The 15,529-nt window shown below is 38.2% G+C and overlaps 1 protein-coding gene across 6 annotated transcripts in view; it reads right to left on the bottom strand.

Moving 5' to 3' along the window:
* Positions 1-3,347: 3,347 nt before the first annotated feature.
* SLC25A21 (solute carrier family 25 member 21) overlaps positions 3,348-15,529 on the bottom strand; it is a 369,071-nt gene continuing 356,889 nt past the window's right edge. For all 6 annotated transcript variants that reach the window (XM_034768604.1, XM_034768602.1, XM_034768600.1 and 3 more), the window contains 3 exons: positions 7,972-8,153; positions 7,079-7,131; positions 3,348-4,125 (listed from right to left, as the gene is read on the bottom strand). In XM_034768604.1, the coding sequence (XP_034624495.1) occupies positions 4,064-4,125; positions 7,079-7,131; positions 7,972-8,153 (297 nt within the window). In that variant the 3' untranslated portion in view covers positions 3,348-4,063. The remainder of the gene's footprint in view (positions 4,126-7,078; positions 7,132-7,971; positions 8,154-15,529) is intronic.

Here is a 15,529-nt window from a genome sequence, read left to right as displayed (position 1 = left end):
GTCCACTGAAGGCAATGTGATTTAAACATATTCGTAAGTGCCTTGTTGAATTGAGAGGGCTTGATTCTGCTCTCATTCGTACCATTTTTACATTGGTAAAACTCTAGTGACTTAAATAGAATTATTCCATATTTATGCCATTGCAGCTGAGGTCAGAATCTGGCTCAGAGATCCTTAATTCCATGTTAAAGATAATGGCATCTTAATTACAGGCAAACTCCCTATTAAAAAACTAAAAGGGAGAAGAAAAAAATAGGAGAAAATGATTAATAAAAGATTTTCTTGGCAACATGTCATATTTTCCAAGTTTTTTAACTTTTAAACTAATTCTTAGACAAGATACTATAAACACTGAATTAAGAAGCCCATCTGTAATCAGCAACATACTAACAAAAACAACGCCCAAGAAAGGAAGACAAAAAGAGGATAAGCCTTCCTGAACTACAGATTTTCCATCCCAAAGCATTAACAGGTCTGTGATAAAAATGCCCTTGTTTCAAAAGGCTGATACTCTTCCTTTTCTGATCCATAGAGTCCAAGATGGTGTCCCAGTTGAAATAAGAATCTGCTTTCTTGTGACTCTCATGAGGCATGAGTGTGTCTTTAAATTATACTTAAAGGGTCAGATCCTCAGATCCTGGTCTAAGCTCTGTTGACTTCACTTGAGGATATGGCCCAAAGTAATTATTCCTTGTGTGGAAATGCAACTTAATGACAAACTTTCCCCCCTGTATCTGCATTCTTTTGTTTAGGGCCAGATCTCGATACATTTACTCACAATGAATAATACCTTACTCTGTGAGTGGGAAGTCAGTAGGACTATATGTGGAGTAAGGTGCTACTCAAGGTGAGTAAAGATATCTGATGTTGATCCATATTGAGCTATTTATAATTGCTTCCTGGGGTGCAAGGGAGGTTAACATGTCTTTTAATGTAAAATTACCATGCAGAATTTTTCTTTGTCCAAGGACTTTTCTTACAGAATATACATATTGGTTAAACTGAAAGATGGTACATATTAGCTTAATGACATAACACCTTTAAATCACTTTTAAAAACTAAATCCCCATTTTTATTTTATTGATAAATGGGTCAAAGTCTGTTCTCAATTGCACAGATGTAAATCTGGAGTAATCCAGGTGGAGTTAATATGGATTTACACCAGCATAAATGAGAGCAGAATTTAGTCCTCTAATAGTCAACAATATTTCCCCACGCTATGCACATGAAGGGCCCAATCCTGCATTCTCAGAGTACCCAAATCTTTAAAAAATCAATGAGACTTAATACTTGTTTATACTATGTTTCCAGAGTGGTGGTGTAAAATGTCCTTAGTGCAAATGAGAAGCCTAGTGGAGCACCAGGAATAGTGAATAGTGTGGGCTTGAACAGGTTAAAAAGACACATTTGAGGAAAAAAAAAAAGATTCCATGTTTTCTGCGAATGGTCCTCATTTTATCAAAAGATCAGGCTGAACTATAAGTAAAACTAATAAATCATGTTGAAAAGGATGTACAACAGAAGGCTGTGTATGTATATACTAAATGTCAAAAGCCTTTTATTTTTATATTTTGAATGCTCTAAATTAATAAAAGAATAATTATAATGTATTTTGTTTTTCTTTTTTCAAACTGTTCCAAGCACTCACTCTTACACTGCGTATGGGTTGATGATAAAATGATCAAATGAGGAATACTTGCCTAGGAATTGTAATAAAAGTACATATCTTATTTTGTTGGCTTTAGCTACTGAAGTAACACAGCTTTGAGATGTCAGTGTGGTCAAATCCAGACAAAAGAGACATTTTCTGTGTGCATGTCAGTACAAGAATGTTTGAAAATGCTGAGAATGCATTTCTATTCTAACTTTTTTCCTTTTATAAGTGCATTTTTTAAAACATTGCAGACACCAGACTTCACACCTGAGTTGTCATTAAAAAAAATGATCTGGAAAGATATTCTTCTAGGATTGCTGAAGAGAAAGTTTTGTAATTATCTAGGAGGAAGAACATCTAATGTTAGCCAGTACAAATAATGTGTATGGTGATAACATAAATATTTCCAGCCATTTAAAAATATATAGGCAATAGTCAGCAAAACAGGACTAGATAAAGGTAATTGTTTATTGTGAAAGAAATACAGCTCTTCGAGTATTTAAGAAGACAACACTTGAACATCAATAGAAAGGTGGTACAGTACATGAAGTTAGACTTTGTCTTCAATAAACATGACAGAAATTTAGTATATCCTATTTCAAACGGCAATTTAAAACAGAAAAAAGTAGGAAAATGTATTTGAAATATGAGCTAAGTTATACTGAATATCTGGGAAAGCAAACATGTTTAACTTCATAACAATGTTCGGTATTTATTTTTCAGAAAGGCTTATGGTTATCTAATTAAGACTACATATGGGATATCAGTATAGAACACTGTTTCTTAACCCCAAGGCGGTCACGATAGGCAGTCAGGGTGGTCATGAGGTGTTGAAAAATGTATTACAATCTAAAGAAAAGAAAATCTTGCTACCCACTCCTCACGCACCTTTACCCTTCAAGGTCAAGTATTCTCTGTCAACTTCTGGAAACACACACACACACATATACACCGAAATGAATTATATAGGCTTACTGATATATTTTTTATTCTCACATTTACAGCAAATAAAAGGGTGTTCATACATTTTTCTCTTGTATGTTTTTATTTGTTTTTTTAAATCTGGAAATAAAAACACTTAGGGTGAAATGTTGGCCCCACTGAAATCAATGGGAATTTTGCATGACTTCAGTGGGGCTAGGATCTCACCTCTGAACATTTTTGTGTAGTTTTCAAATGATTACTGTTGGGCAGGAGTCAATGGGACTACTCATGTGAATAACTACTCACAATGTGGGTTCACAATCTGGCCTTATACATCCAAAATGAATTAAATTGCCTGTTTGTTTATTGTCTACTTCACTGACTTCTATGGTTGTTGTACACTTTTATGTGAGGACAGAATTTAGGTAAATTGAATTATGCTCATCATCTTTCTATGACATGTTTGAAATAAGGATAATATTCAATGTATAACTGAGACTATGCAAAAAGAACAGGAGTACTTGTGGCACCTTAGAGACTAACAAATTTATTAGAGCATAAGCTTTCGTGGACTACAGCCCACTTCTTCGGATGCATATAGAATGGAACATATATTGAGGAGATATATATACACACATACAGAGAGCTCCCACCTGTTCATGCTCTCTGTATGTGTGTATATATATCTCCTCAATATATGTTCCATTCTATATGCATCCGAAGAAGTGGGCTGTAGTCCACGAAAGCTTATGCTCTAATAAATTTGTTAGTCTCTAAGGTGCCACAAGTACTCCTGTTCTTCTTTTTGCGGATACAGACTAACACGGCTGCTACTCTGAAACCTGAGACTATGCAGAATGTTTGGCAGTAGGTATTATTTGAGGTATGGGGGCAATCCAGCCATCCTTTTCCAAGCATTACTCCCATACTGTGTTAGAACGGTATGATCAGACCCAGGATTTACTTCAGATTTGCAAAGCATGGGCCAGGTCCTCAACTTGAAAGTCAATGGCGCCATGACAATTTATACCAGCGTAGGATTTGGCCTCCTCATGATTAATGAACTTTTCCTGCTGAGTTCACCTATCAAGAAACTTAACCTGACATTTTAACAACCACTAGTTAAAAAATTGATGCATTTACTAAATGACATAATTTACTGTCCATTACATTTAGTTTGTTCTTGAGAAATTAACTTGTTCCCATGTTACCATTTTTTCTTGATCACTAGGGGCCTGATTCAGCAAAGCAAAGGAGCACATCAGTGCTTAAAGCTAAGCCTGTGCCAAAATGCGCTGCTGGATCAGGGCCATAGGGCTCAATCCTGCAAACTGATGAGTGCCTTCAACTCTCATTCCTATCAAAGAGAACTGTAGCATGAGTGCCTCTTATATTTTGCTTTACTCATGTCCTTTATATCATAACATGTTACATATCAGGTACATAATTTCAAATAGTACATTGTTTTAGAAGCAGTACTTCTGATCACCAGTTCTCCTGAAGCCATGCATAAGCATATTCATAAACCAAAAGCATCACTGCACCACCTAGAAAAGAGGACATTATCTTAAGTATCAAATTAGATCCCTTCGATATTTTGCAGGACATGTATTGTGTCATTTCTCATGCACTGAAATTGTAAATTGAAATATAATGAAACTGTATTAGCAAAAACTCTCTGGATTCTACCCAATCACCAGTTAGAACATAAGAACGGCCGTACCGGGTCAGACCAAAGGTCCATCTAGCCCAGAATCCTGTCTACCGACAGTGGCCAATGCCAGAGGGAGTGGACCTAACAGGCAATGATCAAGTGATCTCTCTTCCGCCATCCATCTCCACCCTCTGACAAACAGAGTCTAGGGACACCATTCCTTACCCATCCTGGCTAATAGCCATTAATGGACTTAACCACCATGAATTTATCCAGTTCTCTTTTAAACGCTATTATAGTCCTAGCCTTCACAACCTCCTCAGGTAAGGAGTTCCACAAGTTGACTGTGCGCTGCGTGAAGAAGAACTTCCTTGTATTTGTTTTAAACCTGCTGCCTACTAAAAACAGTTCTTAAACTATATAAAATTTACCTAACACTGGAACACAAAGTCAATGTGAAAAGCTTGTAAATTAAATCAAGAGCACCCTTGCTTTTAAATGCAATTTTCTTACATATTTTTCATACTTTTTTCTAAAAATTTTCAGCAGATGTTTATTTTATTTTTTTAGCTATGGTACAGACAAAACTCTTGATCTGCAAAATATATATAGAGAGAGGGAGAAAGATTTGGACATGAAAAGAATTGAATGAAATGACACAAATTCTTCACTAGAATTATGAAAATCCTTGCAAGTAAGATTTGAAAAGGCTGATCAAATGTTTTGTTTGAAAATTGGGTTGGATGGTTTTACAGGATCTGTAATTTGAAAATCATTATACCGGAATTGAATCTAGTCTTCCCACAGTTATATCTCGTGAATCCACAGGCAAAATGTGGGGTTAATGGATTGATACTGGTAGAATCAAAAGTGTGACTAAACCTCAGCACTAATGCAATGAGGGAACTCTGATCTGACAGAAACAAGTATGCCATTCTAAGACTGGGCTATAATTATTATGCAAGTTAAATAAATAGACCCGACACAGTTTCTAACAAGGTTGATCTTCAGAAGGCATATATAGGCCTCTGCATAGCATATAAAGAGGCCTATACATTGGGGAAATTATGAAAGATAATTGAAAGGTTCTACCCAATACAAGTAAATGTAGCCCAACCTCGATTGTAATAACCGAGTAGGGCCCAAAGCTTTTCTTTTTTCCCTAATTTTGCCTGTTGGATCAGATAGCTTAATTAAAATGCAGCATCTCTGAAAAAACAAATAAAAACATCTTCTAATGAACTGAGCTGACCTTTCTGTTCCCATGGGATAGGCTCAGACAATCAGGGACATAGAAATGCCATGTGACTTATTCCAGCAAACCATGCTCAGACTTGAAATACACTACAAATAGCAGCCTAATAAAGTTCACAGATAGTCAGATTGGGCGGGGGGGGGGGGGGTAGAGATAGAATTGCAAAAGGCTTTCACAGACAGTTTGGCAAAGCCTTACTCATTCGCAGATACAGTTTGAACTCACACAGGGCTGATTTCAAGTACTTAGATAGTGTGAGATTTTTTGTACAGCTCTCTTACTCAAACTATTTATGCTGTAGACAGATGGACTTACCTTTTCAGCCACAATTAAAATTGTTTTCTTATTTCATTCAGACAGCAAAATCTATATATTAGTCAATGGGACTACTCATGGGCTTAAAGTTAAACACATGCTTAATTGCTTTGCTGGATATGGGGCAGCGTGGCTAGCACCTTCTGGAATCAAGGCCTTCATTACAAACTTAGCTGTGCTGGCTGGGACAAGGAAAGCGGGGATCTTCCTCCTTCCTGCCCATTGTGGGTGTATTAGGAAGGAGAAGGCTATGTGCTCCCTGGATTGTGTCTGGATTCCCTGTGTCCCACCCTTCTCTGAAACTGCACAAAGGCCAGGCATCATCTAGCTTTTGGCTGGAGAAAATCATTTACAGGAACACGCAAGCATTTACAGGAAAATTTCATAGTTTTTTATAATGAAAAACACGAAACATAGGCAGAAGAGATCCTGTTAACAGACACAGTTACCTATTGGATTTTAAATCTGTGTAACCTTGCCTATTAAACCACCTACTCCAACTGGAAACACTTATTTACATGAGAATAAGATTCTGGTCTATTTGCGGTACCTGCACTCTCAGCCATATAGTGCCCGCTTGGAATGGCAAAACTCAAAAGGCCCCAGGTCTGTTCAAACTTACATTCTGTTTCCCATTGTTCCTTACAGGCATTGGAAGCAGAAAATAACTAGAGTACGGTGCACTTTGGCTCTGCCTCTACATGCCTCTGCTTCACCCCCCATACTAGGCTGGTGTAGAGCCCTTATGCCCATACTGCCCTCGCTAGGGAGGCTCCCTGCACAAAGGGTGTTCTCAGGGAGCCACTTATGCCAACTTTAAGGCACCTTTACACTACCAAAGAACATGAAGTAGCCTTAGTGTAACAGAATCAGGCCCAAGGAGTGGGGGACTAACACTAACAGTTCCTATAAGCATATCCTTCAAAGGTCTTCAAAAGTGTGCCTGAAAAATATGCGGATACATCCATTCGCACATACAACCAAACCCCCTCTTGCCTCATGATTTGTTCACAGATCAGGCATCTGCATGCACCAGTAGGTAGTTGGGTGCACAGGATTCCAATTTAGACATGCAAAAAATGTGCTTTTTTGAGGGCAAATTTAGCCCAACAAATCCAATTTTTTTTATCAAAATAAATAATGTAAATATTAAGGACAGATTTATGTACAGCATTTCATTTGTTTAATTGTTATCTGTTGGGTCTTAAATTTAAATGGAAACAGGAAATAGAAACCAAGAATAAAGAAGAGACAAAAATAATGGAGGCAAAATTACCTGGGCCAAGTCTCATGATCTTGGGAACCAACCCTTTGTACAAAGCCAAAAACCTGTAGCAGAAAGAAAAAAAGTTTCAAACAATATTATTTTTCTACAAACAGAATGGCATTTTATCTTATGTTTGCTAAGATGCTGACATAGCACTTTTAAGCAATTATTTGGAATGACACGTCCAATAGCAGACAGTATCTGGATTTTAACATTTTACAGAGGCAGATCAGATGAAGAGAAAAAGTTAATCAATGTTCAGTACAAAAGCTTTGCCATGATCCCATCCAATCAGAAACATGACTTTAATCAGTGAGATGGTTTTTACTTTCAAGACAAGTCTGTTAACAACAGCTGCATTACATGGATAAAATGACTGCTATAATTGAATATCAAAGCCACAACTCATTGCTCACTTGAGAAATATTTAAAAAGTTGGAGAAAGTTATTGCCAAAAGGTTCTGTCCTCCATTCACTCATTTCAGCAATCATTCTCAATGTATAACTGTATGCAGAAATTGCAAGTAAAGTTTTTAACTGTGAAGTGTTCTGTTGTTCTACTGATATTTTGCATCTGCAAAGTGAAGAGTCAGTTTTATTGTTACCAAGCAAAAATGCTGTGCTTGAAATTTATTAGGCATTTATTTGTGGGACATAAATTTCAACAACATAACAATATTTTTGCAAATATTAAAAAAGAAAAATCCTACAGCTGAAATAGGAAGAGGTTTCTTTTTACATTTAAAATACATCTCTAAAATGTTACATTGCACTCTTTTGACACATAAATGCAAGGTGGTTTCATGTCCCTCATGAAATCTGACATATTACAACACAGTTTTGTAGACCCATATGAACTAAAACAGCGGCCTGGACATTTTATTAAAATAAGAATGTTTTACCCTTCTTCTTTATAGACTGTTGCCATAGTTTTAAAACAGGTTCTATACTTGATCTCTCCAGGCTCTGGCTGTGGCCCTTGAATCCTACTTTTTGCAACATCAAAAGGGATATTAATAATTGAGGCTATTGTCCCTGAGACTAGCCCAATTCCAAATTTTCTCAAGAACTCCAAAGTTGGCTCCTAAAAAGAAAGAAAAAGAAAGAATGAATGAAAAAGGAAACGGAAGCACCTAAATAGGTTAAACACTACAAAGTAATATGCATTTAATCAGAAAACTTGCACAACACGACACACTCATGTTATTCTAGCGGAACACATTAGGATTTCCTAGGCTGGAACTTGTTTTCTTGACAATCCTATTGGCTATGTTTTTACACATGGTCTAAATTGCTGAAGTACACATTTCCTCACACAGGATTTATAAACACAGTTCATAAAGAAAGACTGGTATGGCATATGGGGATGATTTGTATAATTGGGCTTCACAATGTACTTAGTATTACTGTATCAAAACAGGAGAAATCCAAGCACACTATTAGCTAATTGGCCAGAATATTTTACAAATGACAGCAACTTCCACCATGAAGCCTACTAAAATGCTCATTTGTGTGTTGGACCCCCAAATGTTAAATTAAATAAAGGCTAATCTCAGTCTGCTGCCATTCCCCTCCAGGTTTTTTACATTTATTTTCACATGTAGCTGATCCACTGTACTGAGAAGTGCTAGCTTCCTGTTATTAACAATCCAACTTGGTGCAACTGCAAAACAGCCTTCAACGTTCTGTGCATTATAAACAGTAGTAACTCACTAAACTAATTGGCTGAAGAATTTACAACTCATTGTTTTTAAACCCTACTATTCTTTCATGATAAAAGATAGAAACAGATTATAAAGCAGACCTTAAAACATTTTGTTCTTTCTCTGTTTGAAACTAGATGATCCAATTGTACTTTACTGGATTCCCTTAGAAAATCCTTCTACCTTGGCATTCTCTATGACATCAAAGTACTCAGTTTATTTGAGAGTCAAATTTTCTTTAACAAAGTCTAATCCCATTTCTGTGAACAGTGTTAGTCACAGTGAACTCTGTCATAATGAATTTCCTAGGCTGTCTGTATAACTTTTTATGCCCCTGTTCTTCCATTCTACGCCAACAGAGCAAAAATCCTTTTATATCATACCATGCACTGCATTCATGCATCCTTCAAGTCTTGCAAGAAGGCATTCAACATACAGCAAATCAATAGTAAAACAATATAGGATCATGCCATGTGATACATTCAGCTTAATATTAAAAATGTAATAATAATAATAAAATAATAATAACAGCAAAGGTTTCTTTTAAAGGTGTTATTTGAGCCATACATATTCCTAATGAAAAGAATTCTAAAAAGGAGGTACATAGTGGCCTTACATTTGTTACTGAATGTAGGAACAGTCCATAGGTTTTCCTTCGCAGATTTGCAGCTAGGAAAATTAGTTACAACTTCATAATATTCATTGGACTTCCATGCAGGTGTGTTGTAAGTTTAAAGAGAGGCTTTTAAATCAACAGGGTGCTCATATTTAGTTACAGAAAAAAGTAACTCTATAATTTCACAATAGAGGGCATTTACTTGGATAATCCCTTTTAAACTAAGAGTAAAACAGCTTTTGTTATAATTAAACATTACACAAAGTTCTCACCAGAATGCTTAGCAGCAAATTATTGTCTAGACTATCTGTACAAATCCAAGCTGTGTGCGTGCAATTACAATTAAGGCTGGGGAACCCTGCAACATTTCAGGTTTTACAAAACTTTTAAAACCAACTGTAGCTAGGAGGTGACAAGTGGCACATTGGTATTCAGGGCTGTAAAACAGTCTGAATCCCCTTTTGGGGAAGTAAGCTCTTTGGGGCAGGTAGTGTCATTCACTATATGTCTGCACTGAACCTAGCACAGTGAATTGCTATTCTAGGTGTTACTGTAATACAAATGTTAAGCAATAATTATTAAATACTAAATGTTGAACCTGGGGCCAACTGCATTTGTACTATGTCCTGGCAGGTCAGCTCTTTTCGAAATGTTGAGCGTTCTCATATGTACTGGGGTGCTTTGAATTTCAGGGTTATATGCTTTGGGATTAATAGTATCACAGATGCCATGATGCACCAGAGTGTTAAAACAATGCAAATCTAATTGAAATATGACACTTTTATTTCAAAATAAGAGAACTCCTATGTACATTTATGAAAATATACATGATGAATAAATAATAAGACTAGATTAGTATTACAGCCTGGTGTTTTCAAAGGATCCTAAAGGAATAATACACCAAACCCAGTGATTTTCAATGGGATTTGGGCATCTAAGTCTCTTAGGCTTGGTCTACACTAAACCCCCAAATCGAACTAAGGTACGCAACTTCAGCTACGTGAATAACGTAGCTGAAGTCGACATACCTTAGTTCGAACTTACCCCCGTCCAGACCCGGCAGGCAGGCTCCCCCGTCGACTCCGCGTACTCCTCGCGGCGAGCAGGATTACCGGAGTCGACGGGGAGCACTTCTGAGTTCGATTTATCGCGTCCAGACTAGACGCGATAAATCGAACCCAGAAGTTCGATTGCCTGCCGCCGAACCAGCGCGGTAAGTATAGACAAGCCCTTAGACTTCTTTGAAAATTCTAGTCAGAATATTCAAGAGTTAAGTAGGACACAAAAGGGTTAAGTGATTTGAAATAAGTCATAAGAAATAAATACATACACTAAATAAATTTGCCCCAGGTCACTGAGTGGGTCAGTGGAGAATCCAGGAATAGAATATAGAGGCCAGACCCCCCCATTCTCTGCTCTATACATAGGACTACACTGCCTCTCTCTATATATTTGTGACTTGCTGCTATGACTCTACTACAAACCAGGATGAGGCCATCAAATTAATTTTCACTTGTGACCTGATCAGGATTTGAATCAAAGTTTCTAGAGCTGCAATATCAGTACACTGACCCTGCACCATCTAATTGCTGTTGCCTGACTTTGAAGGGAACAGCTGTGGCAGCATGTCAAATTGAACCCACCATTTAAGGGAATTATTGGTATAAAAGAAGGATTTTTTCTGATTTTTTTAAATACAAATGGAGGAGACCAAATTCTGCATTGGCTTACACACAAACATTTCCATTGAGTTCCAAGGGATTGCAGAGGTGTGATCAGTGCAGAATGTGCTCAAACAACTCTTCAAAGTTTTAAACATGTACTATATGTTACAAAATTCAACCAAGAAATGAACCAATTAGGTTGGGAAACATTTGATCAACTCTGAAATAAAGGTTTTTCTTTAGTCTCTCAGGTCCCTACCGTGCCCACCCTATAACATCCTAAATAATAGGGAGGTAGCGTAATCTAGTGGAAAGAGCATTGCACCTGGGCAAGTCTCTGCATCTTGGTTCCCTTCACACCCTTTGTCTGTCTTGTCTATTTACACTGTAATCTCTTTGGGGTACAAGCTATATCTTACTATGTGTTTAGTCAGAGCCTCTAGGAACTAGTGGAATATAATAAGTAAAAGCATCATGGAAGAGACTTGGTAGCACAAGGTCTCCTACAATGCTCACTACTGCACTTCTATTTGCAATGAATGCCATGGCTACATTTGTGCCCCTTCAGAACCCTTCTTTGAAAGTCTCATTGCTAAAGTTGCTCATTTAAATACTCTAAAATGACCACAAAAATGACTAATTGTATAAACAGATGCACAACAGCCTTGGGGGATGAATGTACTGCAGACATAAAGCTGTTGTCACAATCCTGAGAGTAACATTTCTACTTGCTCCTGCGGCGGACAGCTGCAGCTTGCTGGCAATGCACTCAGAGCGAGTTGTTTTTCAGACTTGGGAGTTTCCCACAGTGCAAACTCCCAGTGAAATTACAAAACTCCTTTCTTTTTAATCCAGATTCGGTATGAATTCAATTTATTATTTGTATCACTGTAGAGCCCTGGGAGCCCTAGTCTTGAACCAAGAACCCATTGTGTTAGGTGCTGTACAAACACAGACCAAAAAAATTGTCCCTGCCCCAAAGTGCTTACAATCTAAGTATAAGATGAGACAAGAAATGGATACAGACAGACAGATGAGGTAGTACAAGGAAGCAATACTGGTCAGCATGGGTAGGCAGTGGTATCAATGCACCAGCAGCAGGACCATCGTCAAGTTTTTGTAGGAAGTAATGAAAAGGAAAAATAGAAGAAGGGAGCGTAGAAAATATAAAAAGCAGGTGTGGGCAACCTCTTGCTCTCACAGCCATCAAAACCCTCTTGGTGCCCTGCTCCCTGGGCCCATCAAAACCAATCTCCGTGAGTCTCCTCCACTAGAAAAAATGTCCTGGTTTTTCCACCTCATCACCCTACATCCTATGTCCCTGTCTGTGCCCTCTGTCTCCAATGTCCCCCTTGTGCAGCTGGTCAGAAAACAGAGACAACATTTTTTAAAAGGGTCTGGTTTGCATCAAATTTTTATTTTGTAAAAATTTCTCTCTCCTGTATCCCCAGCTGTGCTTTGTCCCCTCCTTCCCCCATCTGGATGTGGGCCTGATTCTTCTGCTTTGCCATGCTCCTTGCCTAAGTAACTCTGTGCTGAGACATCGGAACTGGAGTAACTGAGGCAGAAGCACTCACTAGCCAGACTCTCTTCCCTTTCAATATAGCATCTCCTGGTGGGGGAGGACATGTTTGCAGACTTAAAGCAACCCAGGCTGCAGCTGTCACAGCTCACAGGACATACAGGCTGGGACGGTCCTGGACAAATGGGATGGTGGGTAACTATCTTGCTAATTCACATCTTGTGTTGAAATTTCAGGTTGAACTGTAACTTTGAGAAATACCATTCCTTGGCTTCCCGAGTCTTCTCCAATGTGCCTCACAATCATCCTCTGCCTCCATTTTTTTACAGCACCTTGCACCAACAAGAATTTCCCCCCACATAGGGCTTCTCTGTTTCATAAAATGTCCCGGGTAGTGTACAACTAAAATAAAATTCTTCTGCTCTCATATTCTTGGATGACTTTTATTGTTTTTCAAATTTAGCACTCAGGTTTTGCTGCCTCTTCTTTCTTCTTTGCTGCCTGAAACTGAAGCTGAACCTGAGCAAGACAAAGCTGATACTTGTGGCATTTTGCAGAGCTTGTGGCTCTGTTGATTGATGACACACACCCACAAATGATCAATTTAGTCAATTGACTAGGAATATTCTTGGATTCCTTGCTGGCACTGAGCTTTCACATAGCAGCACCCACAAGTATTGCTTACTATCTTCTTCACTTGGCTAAGAGACTCCATCCCATCCTGGAGGACAAAGACGTGGCCTCAGTCATTCATCCCTTTGTCACCTCCACAGCAAAGCAATATATCTGGTCATCAAGCCTTCAGCAGTTAGGAAACTCCAACTAATATAGAATGCTGCAGAGTGTCTCCTCAGCAACACAGGCTACTGTGAGTGCATCAGACCTGTCCTCTGCCCTCTAAACTGTCTTTCCATAGAATTTTGAATCAAGTTCAAGGTATCAGGCTAGGTCTACACTACCCGCCTGAATCGGCGGGTAGAAATCGATCTCTCGGGGATCAAATTATCGTGTCTCATCGGGACGCGACAATCGATCCATGAATCGATGCTCTTACTCCACCAGAGGAGGTGGGAGTAAGCGCCGTCGACGGGGAGCCGCGGAGGTCGATTTTGCCGCCGTCCTCACAGCGGGGTAAGTCGGCTCCGATACGTCAAATTCAGCTACACTATTCGCGTAGCTGAATTTGCATATCTTAAATCGACCCCTCACTGTAGTGAAGACCTGCCCTCAGTCCTTATCTTCAAAGTGCTCCATGGTCTGGGGAATTTAAAAGATCTGGGATGAAGATTGTGGTCAACAACTACGCTTCTCGGCCACAATGGAACTCTCAACAATAACGGTAAAGTTTGTGTAGAAGTAAGAACTTTCTCTGGGGGTGGTCTGAGACTGTGGAATGAACTCCCTCAAAACTAAGGATCATCACAAACTTCATCACTTTCTGCTTCAAGTGCAAGGCACATTTGTTTGACCTTGCCTTCTCTAATTTAAACACATTGCGACAGGTATATTTATATTACAAAGAACCCCCCACACACTATCAAAACAGGACACTCTCCTGAACACACTTCTCCCTCTGGAAAGCCAATGAGAGAAAAAATGCCATGTGACAGATGTGTAATCACATTGCTTAATGCACTATTGGAAGGTGCTCAGATACCACAGTGACGAGCACAGTATAAGAACCTATATACAATACAATAGAACAGAATAGATATGGGAGCCTTTTCTGTGACATAGCAACTGACTCATCAGCTCCACATCTGGGTGCAACAGCCCCTTTAACAGGTGACACAGCATACATCTGCAGCAGCTGGATAAATCAATTTGTGCCCAGAATTGAATTTTTTTGGTGGCCACTTTTTAGGACTTATTATGAAAGTGTTAGGAATGCAGTGTTAAGGTGGGTGACTGCCACTTAGAGGTAGTCGTGAGCAAATATTTTACTTGTTATTCTGAAATTAACATTTACCAACAAATCTAACTATGATAAAAATAGCAAAGGGAAATCTATTGGAAGTCTATGAAATGCGTAGCATAAACAAAGGTGAAAGAAATTACAGACCAATTCAATTGCTAGTGCAGATGTCTAGAAGCTAATACTCGGTGGTTTATACATTAGTGGTACATAGAACAAGTCTGGTTTATTCTGTTTTTAGTAAACAGAGCAGGAGGTTGATTGTAAATGGTGTATTTAGCAAAATAGACTGAACATATGAAAAATTATTCACTTTGAAGACTTACAACCCACACATGTCATTTATATCATCCAGGCACTCAACACAAAAGGTTTATTGTTTTTGGCAAAATAAGCTGCAAACATCCTTAATTGGGATGCAAATTTAATGCATAGTTTAACACTGTTGACAGCTAAAAGGCTCATATGGACATTTCGATACATTTTTCCACTTACGTTACAGATGGTAAGCAGCAGATATATAGTAAAGAGCCAGAGCTATTTAAAAAGTGTACCATTTTTATTTCACAGTTTTTATATGCTTGTCAGCATTACAAGACTTACTTTGAGTTTTTCTTCTCGGGAAGCATATGAAATGAAAAAATTGGTTTTTGTGATGAAATACTTGAGAATAATTGAAAAGCTGAAACAGTCTAATCTTTTCTGCTCCTACTGAGAAACAGCTTATTCTATCAAGCCCAAGTCAGATATTTGATAATTGTTGGCATCTATATTGCTTTCCCACTGATGAAAAAGGATTAGATTACAGATTACAAAGAATTATTGATTTTTTCTGTTCTCCAAATGCTGAATGGAATTCTGTGTTCACGAATATGTGAGACATAATGCTTGCATTTTAGATGTACAGTTGGCAGTTGAGGACTGATCCAACTCCCATTAAAATCAGTGGAAAGATTCTCACTGATTTCAATGAGAATTGGGTCAGACCTATTGTTGTCAGGCCCTGTGCAAACTTCTCTACACAATTGCAGTTAATGCAA

This window comes from Trachemys scripta, chromosome 4 (genome assembly GCF_013100865.1).
Source record: "Trachemys scripta elegans isolate TJP31775 chromosome 4, CAS_Tse_1.0, whole genome shotgun sequence".
Taxonomy (NCBI): domain Eukaryota; kingdom Metazoa; phylum Chordata; order Testudines; family Emydidae; genus Trachemys; species Trachemys scripta.
Note: the sequence above shows the minus strand (reverse complement) of the source record. Positions and strands in the feature narration are given on the sequence as shown.